At 32.0% G+C, this 13718-nt stretch overlaps 4 protein-coding genes across 4 annotated transcripts; 1 reads left to right on the top strand and 3 right to left on the bottom strand.

Moving 5' to 3' along the window:
- Positions 1-45: 45 nt before the first annotated feature.
- Positions 46-1297, bottom strand: LOC100649851 (60S ribosomal protein L17). Its single transcript, XM_003398665.4, has 5 exons — positions 1212-1297; positions 875-967; positions 586-745; positions 338-508; positions 46-254 (listed from the first exon to the last, which is right to left on the bottom strand). Exons 2-5 carry the CDS (start codon positions 953-955, stop codon positions 109-111), a joined length of 558 nt encoding a protein of 185 aa, XP_003398713.1. The 5' UTR covers positions 956-967; positions 1212-1297; the 3' UTR covers positions 46-108.
- Positions 1298-1644: 347 nt separating this feature from the next.
- LOC100649968 (dual specificity mitogen-activated protein kinase kinase dSOR1) lies at positions 1645-10544 on the top strand. The gene is made up of 8 exons (XM_003398666.4): positions 1645-2220; positions 2318-2543; positions 2620-2732; positions 2832-2943; positions 6454-6630; positions 7369-7582; positions 7691-7857; positions 7950-10544. The coding sequence occupies exons 1-8, from the start codon at positions 2099-2101 to the stop codon at positions 8064-8066; spliced, it is 1248 nt and encodes a 415-aa protein (XP_003398714.1). The 5' UTR covers positions 1645-2098; the 3' UTR covers positions 8067-10544.
- Positions 2551-6460, bottom strand: LOC110119661 (sodium/potassium-transporting ATPase subunit alpha). Its single transcript, XM_020865273.2, has 2 exons — positions 5844-6460; positions 2551-5701 (listed from the first exon to the last, which is right to left on the bottom strand). Exons 1-2 carry the CDS (start codon positions 6288-6290, stop codon positions 3095-3097), a joined length of 3054 nt encoding a protein of 1017 aa, XP_020720932.1. The 5' UTR covers positions 6291-6460; the 3' UTR covers positions 2551-3094.
- On the bottom strand, positions 9664-13657 carry LOC100650090 (SCF E3 ubiquitin ligase complex F-box protein pof2). Its single transcript, XM_012313335.3, has 8 exons — positions 13506-13657; positions 13209-13433; positions 13053-13129; positions 12834-12961; positions 12484-12752; positions 11847-12352; positions 11190-11466; positions 9664-11126 (listed from the first exon to the last, which is right to left on the bottom strand). Exons 2-8 carry the CDS (start codon positions 13273-13275, stop codon positions 10732-10734), a joined length of 1719 nt encoding a protein of 572 aa, XP_012168725.1. The 5' UTR covers positions 13276-13433; positions 13506-13657; the 3' UTR covers positions 9664-10731.
- Positions 13658-13718: the final 61 nt, after the last annotated feature.

Genomic DNA, 13718 nt, shown 5'->3' with positions numbered 1-13718 from the left:
TGTACATACATGATAATGAAAAAGGATAGAAATGAAGTGAAAAAATTAGAGACCAATGTAATTTTCATTTTTTTCATTATACATTCAATATCGAGCTAATATTTAAAATTATTCCCTCATCATTTTCTCCTTTTGTCTGGCGAGTTTTTTCTTACTGAGTTTCTTTTTTGATGGCTCTTCTTCCGGACTCTTTACTACAAAATCTTCTTTCTCAGTCAAAATTACCTCAATGTGACATGGTGAACTCATGTAAGCTATGGAAACATACAAAATTTTACTGAACTATTGATTAAATTGTGAAATGCATATATTTTAAATGAATGTTCTAAATACGTACGGTTAATGCGACCATGAGCTCTGTATGTTCTCCTACGTAAACAAGGGGCATGATTCACTTGAATGTGATTAATTACAAGACGGTCAAGATCTAGTCCACTGGCATCAGCGTTACTCTCAGCATTTTTTAACAGCTGGAGTAAAAATTCTGCTGACTTTTTGGGCCAACGACCTGAATTTAAAGATAATAAAAATAATTTTAAGTATTAGGGGCAATTAGTAAATTATTAATTATTTATTGTAATTTACCTTGTGTGGTGCCGAATTGTTTTGCTTGTGCACATCTGCCAACACCACCATTAAATCTACGGAATGGTACACACTCCTTGTGTTCAATCACATTTTTTAGGTATTTCTGCGCCCTTCGCAGGGGCATGTTCTTAATAGCACGTGCTGTTTCATGCGTATTCTAGAACATAGAATAGGAGTAAACTAGAAAATTTATTACATAAAACGAACCATTCCAGTATAGCATTTTGTAAACACAACTTAGGCTATGAGGTTAAGTTTTCTAAAATATAGTTATTGTTTTATTTACTTTGAAATGCACTCGCAGATTCGATCCACGGGCTTTGCACGATTTGCTCGCATTTACTGGTTCGTGAGAGTAACGTCCCATCGTGTTCTGAAACTACAGAAGTCGATGATAATTTTTCACATTGGCATTTTACAATAGCTGTCGCGACTTAACCCTGCCATCACGTATATTTGGTCCCCGATAATTATCGTTTACCAAATATTTTTGTTACACTTTTTCCACAATATTATTATTTGGTATCACGTCTTTAGAGATTTCAGGGTTTTAATGAACTTGTAAAAATGAAATCGAAGATGTAAGCAGATTCCAAAATTGTTATTATACAGGTCATACATACCTTTTAACAGCACGATTTTAAAGGAAAACGCATCACGCGTGTAACTAGAAACTAGAAAGACATTTCCTGTGACGCACGTACTACCAACCTAAAATATGTCGAGTAAAAAAACCATAAACAATACTATTTACTTTATTTTAATTAAATATGATACAAGTACGCTTAGATTAGACCATAATTTCAATATATAATTTTATTTTGAATTATACTTGAAAGTTTTACATACTTTATATAATTCTATGTTTGAATAATTTAATTCTTGATTGTGGAAATTAATCACATTTTAAATAATAATTTATAATTAATGAATGGTTATTTATATGTTTACATTGATATTAATGGTATTAGAGAGTATTGTATTCTAATTGAAGTCTTATTGTATTAGGTCAAATTATTGCAATTTTTAGATAATTTATTTCTAGGAACTTTTTAAACGAGTAATATACGTGTTTGTCGTTGTCCCGGGAAGATTCGTATAACCTCTTCTTATTTGCACAATATTTGTAAAAAATGTGCATACTTGTGCTATTTCGTGATTGTTGTTATTAAATTAACAGTTTTTCTAAACAAAATATACATTTTTTCGTTGCTCGCTAAAAAATCTAATTAAACAAAGAATTTGACAGATCGGAGACTGACAGTTCAGCTTTAACAACATTTCGAGCTGGGGCTACTCCTTACAAAATTTTCGAATGAAATTCATGATGAGAACGTATATGATTGTATATTGTAGTATTGTATTATAATTTAGAAATACGATTAGGAAAACTTTCGATCGAATAAATTTTCGATTGACTAGATAGCTGTATTTAATCTACAATAACATTATTGACAAGTGTAACATTTGTAAGAATTGTTAAAAATAGTTATTCAACCTTGCAATCCAAATGTCAAAAAACAAGTTAAATTTGACACTACCACCTGGTTCGATAGAACCAGTTCCAGTTGTGTCACCGTCACCACCAGTACCACCATTACCCATTTATTCTGAGCCACCAGTAATTCCAGAGTAATTAATTATTTCATTAAAATTTTCATTATTAAAGACAGATATTGTATTTGCAATAGTATATGCAAATACTAATTTTCATTTATTTCAATTACAGCGGAGTTATGGGAAAGATGAGCATAGATGCCATTCAAGAAAGATTAAAGGAATTAGAAATGGATGAGGAACAAAAGAAGAGGCTAGAAAGCTTTTTAGGTCAAAAAGAAAAGGTCGGAGAATTATGTGATGAAGATTTTGAAAAGCTTGGAGAACTTGGTGCTGGTAATGGCGGTGTTGTCATGAAAGTGAGGCACAAAAAGTATGGACTTATAATGGCAAGAAAGGTGTGACTTATCTATGTTCAATGTGTTTATTTGCTTCAATTTGAAATTTATTGTATTATAATGATCATAATTTCAGCTAATACATTTAGAAGTCAAACCTGCCATTAAGAAACAAATAATTAGAGAACTGAAAGTTCTGCATGAGTGCAATTTTGCACACATAGTTGGCTTTTATGGTGCTTTCTATAGGTATGACGTTTTTATCTAATATAGTAATTACCTACAAAGTTAACATATTCAACACATTAACATATTTACATTAAATATAAAATATTTTGCCTATTATAGTGATGGAGAAATTAGTATATGTATGGAATATATGGATGGTGGTTCATTAGATTTAATACTGAAAAAGGCCGGAAGAATTCCAGAACCTATATTAAGCACAATTACTTCAGCAGTAAGTACATTCACTTTATGTTATTCTACCCTATTTTGCTTAAGGATACAATTGTCGCTTTTATACTTATTGATAGCATTCCATAAACAAAACCATGATGACATCATTAATTGAATTACTTCAACATTAGTTATGAACTTTAGGCAAATATTCAGTAGTAAGTTTCCTGTTCTATAATTCCACCAGGAATCTTTCGAATACATAGTCTTCTTAATTCGTCATATATCCAAAGAAATGCACCAAGTGGTAAACATGGCCAGTACCAATAAGAACTCAATGGCATGGTTTTAAATATCTTCTCAGTTCCTGGCACATATAGCAATATACCAGTTAAGATAATTTCGAAAATGAAGGCAAAATTTAAAAACCAATTATCCATTCCTTGCTGTAGAATCGAGTTAACTCTCGTTTTACACATTATCAAATCTATAAGTTGTGTTATAACGATAGTTAAGAAATATCCGGTACGAGCTTCATTTAATAAATCCATTCTAGTATCATAGGTCCAAGTTTGACCATAAGAATCTTGCAAGTCGTTAATTGACTTATTTTCCCAATCTAGTCTTAATCCTAGCAAACGATCAGGCAAAAATCCATTTAACATAAGAATTAGGAAAAAAGTGTAAAATGCAGCTAAAGATTGAGTCATTCCAATCTGACCATAGGCTACAGATATTAAACGTTTGTTTACAAGTTGATCGTATTGAGGATTCCTCGGTGGCCGATACATGATATCGGATTCGGCTTTTTCATATGCTAATGCTATAGCAGGAAGTAAATCCGTTCCTATATCTATGCAGAGGATCATCTCAAGAATAAAGGGTAAAGGAATGACGAATAGAATACTGCTCAACATTGGCAACATTTCAGGCACACTAGACGTCAAAGTGTAAACAATGGATTTCTTAAGATTGTCAAATATCAATCTACCTTCCTCAATACCAGTTACGATCGATGCAAAATTATCATCCATCAGGATCATATCGGCTGCATTTTTCGCTACGTCAGAACCAGTAATACCCATAGCCACGCCAATATCTGCTTTTCTTAATGCTGGTGAATCATTTACGCCATCGCCAGTCACTGCGACAATTTCACCCAATCGCTGGCAACTTTCCACAATATATAGTTTTTGTTGCGGAGATGTTCTTGCGAAAACGATTTCTTGGTACTTCTTTATAAGGTTATCTAATTCTATAGTGTCCATATTCCGTAATTCGCAACCGGTAATGATAGTCGCGTGTTCGTCAGAATTGGTTATTTGAGAATACGATTTGCTCTGTATCAACTTACGCTCGTACCTAGTTTCGTGTCCTTCACTTATTATACCGACCTTTTTCGCTATAGCCATCGCAGTTACCGGATGGTCGCCTGTTACCATGATCACTTTGATACCAGCTGTGCGACATTTTCTCACAGCTTCAGGAACAGCTGGTCTTGGTGGATCTAAGAGACTTATTAATCCAACGAATCTGTAACCTTCATTAGGAAAATTGTATGAACTTGGAGAATCAGTGTTAAACTCATAGTTTAGACCATAAGTATAACTGGGCAGATGAAGATCACAGTATGCTAACACACGTTCACCCAGGTAGCCTAATTCTTCACAAGCTTGTCGACATATTGAGTGGTCTAATGGTGTCATTTCTTTTGTTTCTCCTTCTGTGGTCAGTATGTGAGTGCATTTCTCCAAGATCACCTCTGGAGCACCTTTCAGGATTATAATATATCCATTGCTGTCTCTGTGTATCGACATGTGATACTTATTTATAGAGCTAAAAGGAATTTCTGCAACTTTTGGATACATATCTCGGAATGGCTCTGTTGAGTGGATGTGCTCACAGAATTTGAGGATACCTGTTTCAGAAGCATCACCAATCACATTTCGTTCCTCGATTGGTTTCAGTAAGACAGATTCAGTGGTGAATTCTGCCCGTAAACAAAGGGTGGCATTCTTAAGTATCACTTGGAAAGCTGGTTTCTCCATTAGTAAAGTTTTCTCAATACCTAACATCTGATCAGGGGGACAATTATATCTGGTGAAGCCAACCCATACATTGGACACGGTCATCCTATTTTGCGTAAGAGTTCCTGTCTTATCTGAACATATAATCGATGTGGATCCTAATGTCTCCACTGCTTCTAAATTCTTAACCAAACAATTCTTGTTAGCCATTTTTTGGGCTGTTAATGTCAAACTTGTAGTAACAGTTACCAATAAAACTTCTGGCACGTTGGCTATGATGATGCCAAGTAAATAAGTGAATGCTTTCACTATGTTGGGAGTAAGTAACAATGATAAGCCAAAGAATAATACCCCAAATAATACAGCAATAGTGATGATTATTTGAACAAAATGTTTGATCTCTTTGGCTATTGGAGTTTCGGATTTTTCAAGGTATGTTGTAAGTCCAGCAAGACGACCTATCATTGTTTGGTCACCAGTAGTCATTACAATTCCAACACCAGTGCCATCCACAGCAAAAGAGGAGAAGAAGGCAACATTAGAGGATTCTAAGGGATTCTCGTCCGTAGGATAGTCTGTACGAGGCACTGGTTCGCTTTCACCAGTGATACTCGAATTTTCGACTCGAAGTCCTTGACATTCGATAATCCTGATATCGCCTGGTATTTTATCCCCAGTTTTAATTTCCACTAAATCACCTGGGACTATGTCTTCAGCTGGAATCCGCATTTTAACACCTTCCCGTATTACCATAGCAAAAGTTGGAACCATTTTTTGAAAAGATTCCATCACCTGTAAGATATTATAGAAAAAGATCCATTAATATCATACTTTAGATGTTTTGTAAGTTATATGCACTCTGTGCATTTTAACATGATTAACCTTCCTGTAAATGCATAAACATCCGCAGTATAACAACGAGTGATTTGTTTACCTTTATATTTTTGCTCTCTTGTATATACGAGCAAAAACCAGAAAATAGGCAGATTAGCATAATAATAAGTCCTAACCATCCTGTGCCACCACCCTCACCTTCTGTTGCCATGCTAATTCCATACAAAATATAGCATAATAATGAACAGACCCACAATAAACCAGCGAATCCATGAAACATACACTTTATAAGTTTGATATATTCCGGAATTACTTTTGGTGGTGTCAGAGCATTTGGACCCACTTCAAGAAAAACTTTGGTTGCCTCTTCTTTAGTTAGACCAGTAACTACATTGGTATTTAATTTCTTACATAACTGTTCTAAAGGAATCATATGATCTTGTGTTGTCAATTCTTGTTGAAGTTCCCTGATTTCTTCATCAGTAAGCTTTTTCTTACTGATTTGACTGGGTGATTTTTTTAGAACCTTATTTGCTGCATGGAACATTTCGAAATATATAAAATTCACCACATTAAGTATAATGCTATTGTACTTTTGCAAAATCTGTTTTTTTTCTTTCTTTTTTTTCAGAATTCAGCTTTTTTAATGGCAGACATTTTCATGGCCTCCTTGTTCTACTTGTTGATTACAATTTTGTTTTCTGTCACAGGTTTTAAAAGGTTTGAGCTATTTGCGAGATAAACATGCAATTATGCATCGAGACGTAAAACCAAGCAATATCTTGGTAAATAGTGCTGGAGAAATAAAAATTTGTGATTTTGGTGTCTCCGGGCAATTAATTGATTCCATGGCTAATTCATTTGTTGGAACGAGAAGTTATATGTCGGTAAGAATTTATATAGTTATAATTGCATTATTATCTTTAATTTTAATAAATATCATGCATATATAAGGAATATTAAAATATGTAAAACTGCAGACAAGCTATCTCATCTCTGATTTGAATGATTTTTGCATACGTTGTAAAACTCAACATTTTGAACAACTTTTTCCTATACGTAAAAAATCTGTCAGTACCATTGCGTGAATTCTACCTATAGTTGTATGGCAGCATAGGTGTCAGTAATGGTTGCCGGTCGCTGGCATCTTACCTTCTGTTTATAAACGAGAGTTGCGTGAGCTTAAAGTCTCATGCACAACTGCATATGCGACGCTGTAAGATATGTCTGTTATAATTTATAACTCAATTAATAATGGATATCATGAATGTATTGGGTTTGGGTTAGACTTCTCAACGTCGTAAAGAGGTCGGCAATGCTTAAGTAAAATAATATCAATTGTTTATTGGTCTATTATTTTCATAACTAACTTGTTATTATTTCATGCTATTGAAAAACCTTAGAATCGCAGACTCACAATCTATAGGCAGAATTCAATGTAATGGTACCAAAAGTTTGTTGTAAACATCTCGGACAATAAGCAAGACCGTCAGTTATATGTATAGGAAAAAGTTGTTCAAAATGCTGATTTATGTGACATATCTCAAAATTATTGAAATTGGAGATGAGGTAGCTTTTCTGTAGTTCCACCTTAAAATGTTTGATATGAATATTTGCATTTTTAGCCAGAGAGATTACAAGGCACACATTACTCTGTACAAAGTGATATTTGGTCCCTAGGATTATCACTTGTGGAAATGGCAATTGGAATGTATCCAATTCCACCTCCTGATGAAAAAACTTTAGCTGCGATATTCAACTCTCCACCAGGTCAACCACCTGTGGAAAATGTTGCTACAAATAATGCTTCTACTCCAACAACGCAATCACCTGGACACAGTTAGTTTACTATTTTTTTTTTTTTTTTTTTTTTTTTTTTTTTTTTTTTTTTTTTGTATCTATTATATGGAATCTTTTATACATTTTATTTTTTTATATTTTTTATAGATACAGGTAGCCCAAGACCAATGGCTATATTTGAATTGTTGGATTATATTGTAAATGAACCACCACCAAAATTGCCTGCTGGTATCTTCAGTGATGCTTTTACAGATTTTGTGGATCGTTGCTTAAAGAAAAATCCTGCCGAAAGAGCAGATTTAAAAACGTTAATGGTATGTGTTTTATTTCACATGGCTGTCTATTTAAATGAAACAATTATTGTTCTTTTGTCTTTCCTAAATTGGTCTTTTTTTCTTATTCTTAGAACCACGAATGGATAAAAAAAGCTGAATCTGAAAATGTAGATATCGCTGGTTGGGTATGTCGTACAATGGATCTACAACCAACTACTCCAACCCGTTTGGCGAACGTACAATCCTGAATAAATGTCACTCTTACATACTTGACTACCTATATACGCGTTCAGTACTCTTAAGTAAATTTTCGTTTCTTTTCGTTAGATTAATATAAACAGTGACGTTCATAAATTTCATTTCTTTCTCTTTTTTAGTATTCTAATAATTCATGAAACGAAAATCTTTCGCGATTTTGAAAACAGACTTATTTAGTAGAATTTATGATAGTTTTTTCTTTTACTATATTTTATATAATATTGCTCAAATATTCGTAAACCATTTGAGCGACAGCATTTATCGAGTAGAACTTAAGAGTATTAATATAGGTTTCGATATACGTATATATACGTTCGATATACGTACTGATTTATTCCTTTTTAAATAATCGTGTTTAGTGATTTAAATGTAATTTATAAGCTTTTAGTTATTAACTGTATCAGAATGTATTTTACGTGAAGTGCCGAATTTTTGTTTGATATTAAATTATTTTTCATCGTACGTTACAGTCTGATTTTGAAGTCGCGATAACAATCGTGTTAGAACATGGTTGAATAATATGATCGTTTTTAATGTATATACGATTATCGTGAAGTACAGAAATATTATATTGACATATTTGCATGCAACGCGTCACTGTGCTTGATCTTTATTTCGTTTTCCGGGTATTTCGTACCTTTATCTTATGATTCTGTTGAAAGTATGTAAGATAAACAATTATCCTTATAAGTTTAACGTTTATTGTACACTCATGGGCAAGTTGTGTTTCCTATGATGATATTAGGATACATATGGGCATCGGATTTATGAAGACATAATTTGAAGAGAGAAGTGTTAACTAGAGAACAAGTTACTAGTATAACATTTGTACCTGACATTCGTAGAGCATTATTCACACATTGAAAAAGAACTTTTATTTAGTCATTGTGAGAATGCTATGATATCTTTTATGAAACATCAGTCCGCGATTGAACAAAATTTCAAATTATAGTTAAATAAAATAGTATTTCAACAAATTGATACAAACTTCTGTATTTCTATTGTTTTGAAAAGTTATAAATCTTTCACGATAATAATAATGATGATGATAATGTATTTAGAATACCGTTATATAAAAATTGTATCATCAACTATAATATTTATTATAATTGTTGTATAATATGGTTACAATAATTATGAAATACTATTTTATTAAACATCAGCTAATGTGAGACTTTCAAATCATAAGGAAGATATATTAAAAAACGATAAACAAATCCCTTTTTAAATATTTTATCTCTTCTCTCAATAGTGCATGTTAGACCCATATCTTTTTAAAAATACGTACGTTTATCGTATTTTCTCACATATAACGCGGTCTGAAACATTACACTTCATAGGTGAAATTAACAACATAACTTTGATGCGCGTCCATGTGTTCACACGATAATGAATATACATGATTGTATGTACTGTATAGCTGTGAATCAAGTCTTTCTTGTGCAATTTTTGCGAACTGTGTTTGAAAGATTCGGAGCCACTGTCTGGCTACGTTCGTATTTACACATACTTCAACAATTATATGTAATTAAAAGATGATAATAATTTTTATTGTATCTATGATTAAGGGAAACAATTTGAAAAAGGTTGAAATTTCTTGAACCTTTATTCAAACAAAGCGTTCAATCAAAATACTACAAACGTAGAAATCAATAATTCTTTTTTGTTACAAATTATCAGTTGTTTCTCTTAGTCGAACAATATTTGGTCCGTAATAATAGACAGATGTTTAATATTGTACAATCCATAGACATAGTCGCTTATCATTGTAATGTGCCGATAAAAAATGTCTATATGTACATAGTATAACAATATTATAAGCATTCTTATTCTATTGTATGTAAACGTTATACGTTACGATTTTTGTTTCCTATCGAAAGTGTCGTAATGAAATTATTAATTGAGAATAATGAGAAAGATCCGTTATATATATGTATGGAGGTTCTAGTTATAGTATATCAACCCCATAGATATTCATGTTTGCTTAGCCATTACTTTTTTACATGTGCGATCGCCAGTTTAGGTGTTAGCCTTTTTCCGATTTGGCTTAAAAAAATATCGGAGTGTACTACGAGCGTATTGTGATGTTTGCAAGCACAGTGGGAATATCCACTTATGTGCCTAAGCGTAAGACGCTCAAGAACTGATCTTTCATATTATGTTTATATGTCCTATAACAATGTGCGTAATGCTATTTACTATATTTCGTGATATATCGTAAACAGAAAGAAACATTTTTCGATAAGTCCTGTTAAGAAAATTATGTAAGATATTATTAACATACAACCATAAAAAGATTCTATTCACCGAACAGCGAATTTTAATTGTCAAAAGGATAATTACTTCTGGCACTTACTAAAAATATATGGATATTCCTTGTTGCAAATTTGTGCATAATAATTGCCGCTGTATCGATTCATTGTCTAAATGTTGTAATTATTCAAAGAATAAATTTATCCTACATTGAAGCATACTCTTTATGCATTGAAATCCGAATATTAGAAATAAAATATACACTACCTATATTTATGAAAATATTAATTTGTCTCACTAAATGCAAAGTAATAAATTTTGTTTTTATTAACATTAATTTGAGCACGTCGCTATAATACACAGTATTTTGATTTAGATTGAGGTAGAGTTCTCTACCTCTACTTAGAGTTCTCTATTAGATAGATCAATATTTACTATTTGAAGAAACGGTGATACTTTATCAAATGTACTAAGATCTACTGAAGTTCCGCCGACAAATATTTTCAAAATGGTGTTGTTAGTTCGATTAACCGTAACCGTGGCAGCTTCTTTTAGCGTTTCATTCGTAATATCCCGACATCCTGATAGATCTAGTAATTCCAACTGTGGCGCGTATTCAAGAAAATTAATCATTGTTTTATCTGTAAATTTGCAAGCCCGACACTCTAGCTGTTTTAAGTTGCACGTATCTTGTAAATTTATATCGGTTACTAATCCTAAATAGTTGATTATTAATACTTCTAATTTGGGTAATGCTGCTACAGCAGCTATACTAATATCTGTAACGAGCAAACATTCTGCAACAGATAAAAAATTATGTGTATTACACGTAAATTATTTTCAAATGATATTTGACTTACCAGCAATGTCTAGATATTTGAGTCGCAGGCATTTTGATGCCAAATTAGAAAAAAATTCGTCTGTGACTAACGCATTCATACTGATTTTCAGCACTTCAAGATTAGTCAATTGCGCAATATGTAACATGTCGTTAGATTGTAATAAAAACGAAATACAGGAAACCTCTAATGTTTTTAAATTTGTACAATTTGTACCGATAGCCTGGATAACGTTACCAGATATGTCAATACATCTATTCATCGTAAGTGATTTCAAGTTTTGTAATTTCGCAAATGCCTGAAAAGTAGACATTGTTTGTTAAAATCAGAATTTTTAACTGTTTGAGTCCCAAGCCGCGTGCTCGCGCTGTTTAGATTTTGTGTCGAAAAGTCCCAGTACGGACGACTGACGGTATTTTATATTCCATTGTTATCTTCTCAATAATTTTTATTTAACAAAACTTGAAATATTTATAAACTAATAGTACGCATATATAATAATATAGATGTATTTCATAAAGTAGCAAATGTGACTAGTGCTATTGTGCCGCTTGTTTCTCTTCGCAATAGATTCTGACAAGCGCTATCGCGCTGTTCGGGATTTTTCGACCTTGTTTCTTCAAAGACCCCTGGGACTCAAACGGTTAATAGGTAAATAAAACAAACTGAGAAGTTTACTTGTGCTAACAGATGTTCTTGAAGACAGGTACAATATTCTAAGACAATTTCTTCCATTGTTTCTAATGGCAAATATAGTAAACACCGCCCGCTTATTTTACTGCTATACGCTTTAAAATATCGTAACTTTGGATTCACTTTAAATAATTTTTGTAGATCTATATCACAAATGTAGGTGGTAGAACCAAGACTAAATTTTGTAATGTCGTGACAATTATTGATTAATGAATTGATACCAGATGCAGAAACGACAATACCAGTAATATCTATTCTTTGTAAGTTAGGACATAGTTTCGCAACAATAGTTGCTGTACTCTGACGTAAAGGATATGGTACTATGGACAGATTTATTTCGTTTAAATATGAACCACATCGCAGTAATACTTTGCGAATGGTACATGTACTAATTTCTCTTCGATTTAAGCCAGATAAGCCCCACATAGATAAATCCAGTCTTTTTACACTACTCCAGGACTCTTGACTTAATGCTTTCCATCTTTTGCACACTACAATTATTGAAAAAATTTTGTATTTACTTTGTGTATAATATATATACCTAACTACATATAAATAAAATTTAAATATTAAAATACAATTTAAAACAATAATAACACTATAAAAAAATTTATGTGCTTACCTCTTTCTATTCTAATTCTATCTATAATAGGCAATTGAAGAAAAATATGAATTAAACAATCGTCATTTAATGTTTGAATATTAGTATCTGTAATGTCATCTTGTATGTAATCAAAATTATATACAATATCGTTTGATAGTTTGTTAGATTTTGATTTATCTTTTATGTTATAACATTGATTTTCTATGCTATCTGGTTGATGCCACGAATCAGCTGCCAAGACTCTTAAATCTCTGTTGTGTAATCTTATTCCTTCATCATATCTAGCACTACGAATCACCGTATAACATCAAAACTATAATCCTCTTACTTGTAATTTCATCTTCATGTTTATTGGAATTGAAGTTTACCTTGCGGCTGCTTCTACACTGTTAAACGTAATGAACGCATAGTTACTGTTTCCTTGATTTCTTCGCAAGAAGCAACTTTCAACATTTCCATACTTGGAAAATAATTTTATAAGATCTTTAAACGATGTCTAAAAAAGAAACACTTTGTTGTTAGATTTGAAATACACTGATTTGTATATATCAGGAAAACATTATAATGTTAAAAATATATATACAAACCCTCTCTGCTAAGTTACTGATAAATAATTTTCTAATTGGTACGCCATCTTCAGTAACAAGTGAAAAAAGTGAAATATCTGTAATAAATGAATCAAACGTGAAAAAATAGCTATGTCAAAACGTATGAATTAACCAAACAATTTCATATTTTATTACTGGTTTCTTCCATGATGTGACTGTGATATAAACTGTTAGCAAGATATTCCTCTATGTAATCGGTCATTTTTATGGTTGATAATTCCTTTTCTCCCCTACTCTTTTTTTATTGGTATGATCTTCGTTCATACTCTTGAAATCGATATAATTCAAGAATAAAGATACGCTCATTTGCTCACATATATCTATGAGTAGCTGACTCAAGTCAACGTCACGCCATATAACCTTTAAATCCTTAACATAAATATACAAGAAAAAATAGAATATTTCAACCATATTTCATTATTTTTTACTTACAACATAATAAATACCAAAAGACAAGAGAAAGAAGGAAAGAATATTAATTCAAAGTAAAATTATTTACAGATATTACAATTCACTCAGTTTATTATCTTATGTATAAAGTTACATTTTATTTATATCTTTTTGTCACTGATGTTCGTAAATATATATAATAAATTATCTCGTTACGCACGTCGTGAAATGCTTTATTAGAATGTATTCATTGTT

This window comes from Bombus terrestris, chromosome 11 (genome assembly GCF_910591885.1).
Source record: "Bombus terrestris chromosome 11, iyBomTerr1.2, whole genome shotgun sequence".
NCBI lineage: Eukaryota > Metazoa > Arthropoda > Insecta > Hymenoptera > Apidae > Bombus > Bombus terrestris.
This window is presented reverse-complemented; position numbering and strand designations above follow the sequence as displayed.

What these genes read in the sequence shown, in the direction of transcription:
- LOC100649851 (XM_003398665.4), bottom strand. Translation starts at nt 955, where the DNA reads ATGGGACGTTACTCTCACGAACCAGTAAATGCGAGCAAATCGTGCAAA. An exon ending in ACAATTCGGCACCACACAAG is followed by an intron (nt 509 to 585) that starts GTAAATTACAAT and finishes CTTTAAATTCAG; the next exon opens with GTCGTTGGCCCAAAAAGTCA. An exon ending in AGCTCATGGTCGCATTAACC is followed by an intron (nt 255 to 337) that starts GTACGTATTTAG and finishes ATGTTTCCATAG; the next exon opens with CTTACATGAGTTCACCATGT.
- LOC100649968 (XM_003398666.4), top strand. Translation starts at nt 2,099, where the DNA reads ATGTCAAAAAACAAGTTAAATTTGACACTACCACCTGGTTCGATAGAA. An exon ending in GACTTATAATGGCAAGAAAG is followed by an intron (nt 2,544 to 2,619) that starts GTGTGACTTATC and finishes TCATAATTTCAG; the next exon opens with CTAATACATTTAGAAGTCAA. An exon ending in AACGCAATCACCTGGACACA is followed by an intron (nt 7,583 to 7,690) that starts GTTAGTTTACTA and finishes TATTTTTTATAG; the next exon opens with ATACAGGTAGCCCAAGACCA.
- LOC110119661 (XM_020865273.2), bottom strand. Translation starts at nt 6,290, where the DNA reads ATGTTCCATGCAGCAAATAAGGTTCTAAAAAAATCACCCAGTCAAATC. An exon ending in AAGAGAGCAAAAATATAAAG is followed by an intron (nt 5,702 to 5,843) that starts GTAAACAAATCA and finishes AATATCTTACAG; the next exon opens with GTGATGGAATCTTTTCAAAA.
- LOC100650090 (XM_012313335.3), bottom strand. Translation starts at nt 13,275, where the DNA reads ATGACCGATTACATAGAGGAATATCTTGCTAACAGTTTATATCACAGT. An exon ending in AAGAACATCTGTTAGCACAA is followed by an intron (nt 11,467 to 11,846) that starts GTAAACTTCTCA and finishes TCTACTTTTCAG; the next exon opens with GCATTTGCGAAATTACAAAA. An exon ending in CAAATATCTAGACATTGCTG is followed by an intron (nt 11,127 to 11,189) that starts GTAAGTCAAATA and finishes TATCTGTTGCAG; the next exon opens with AATGTTTGCTCGTTACAGAT.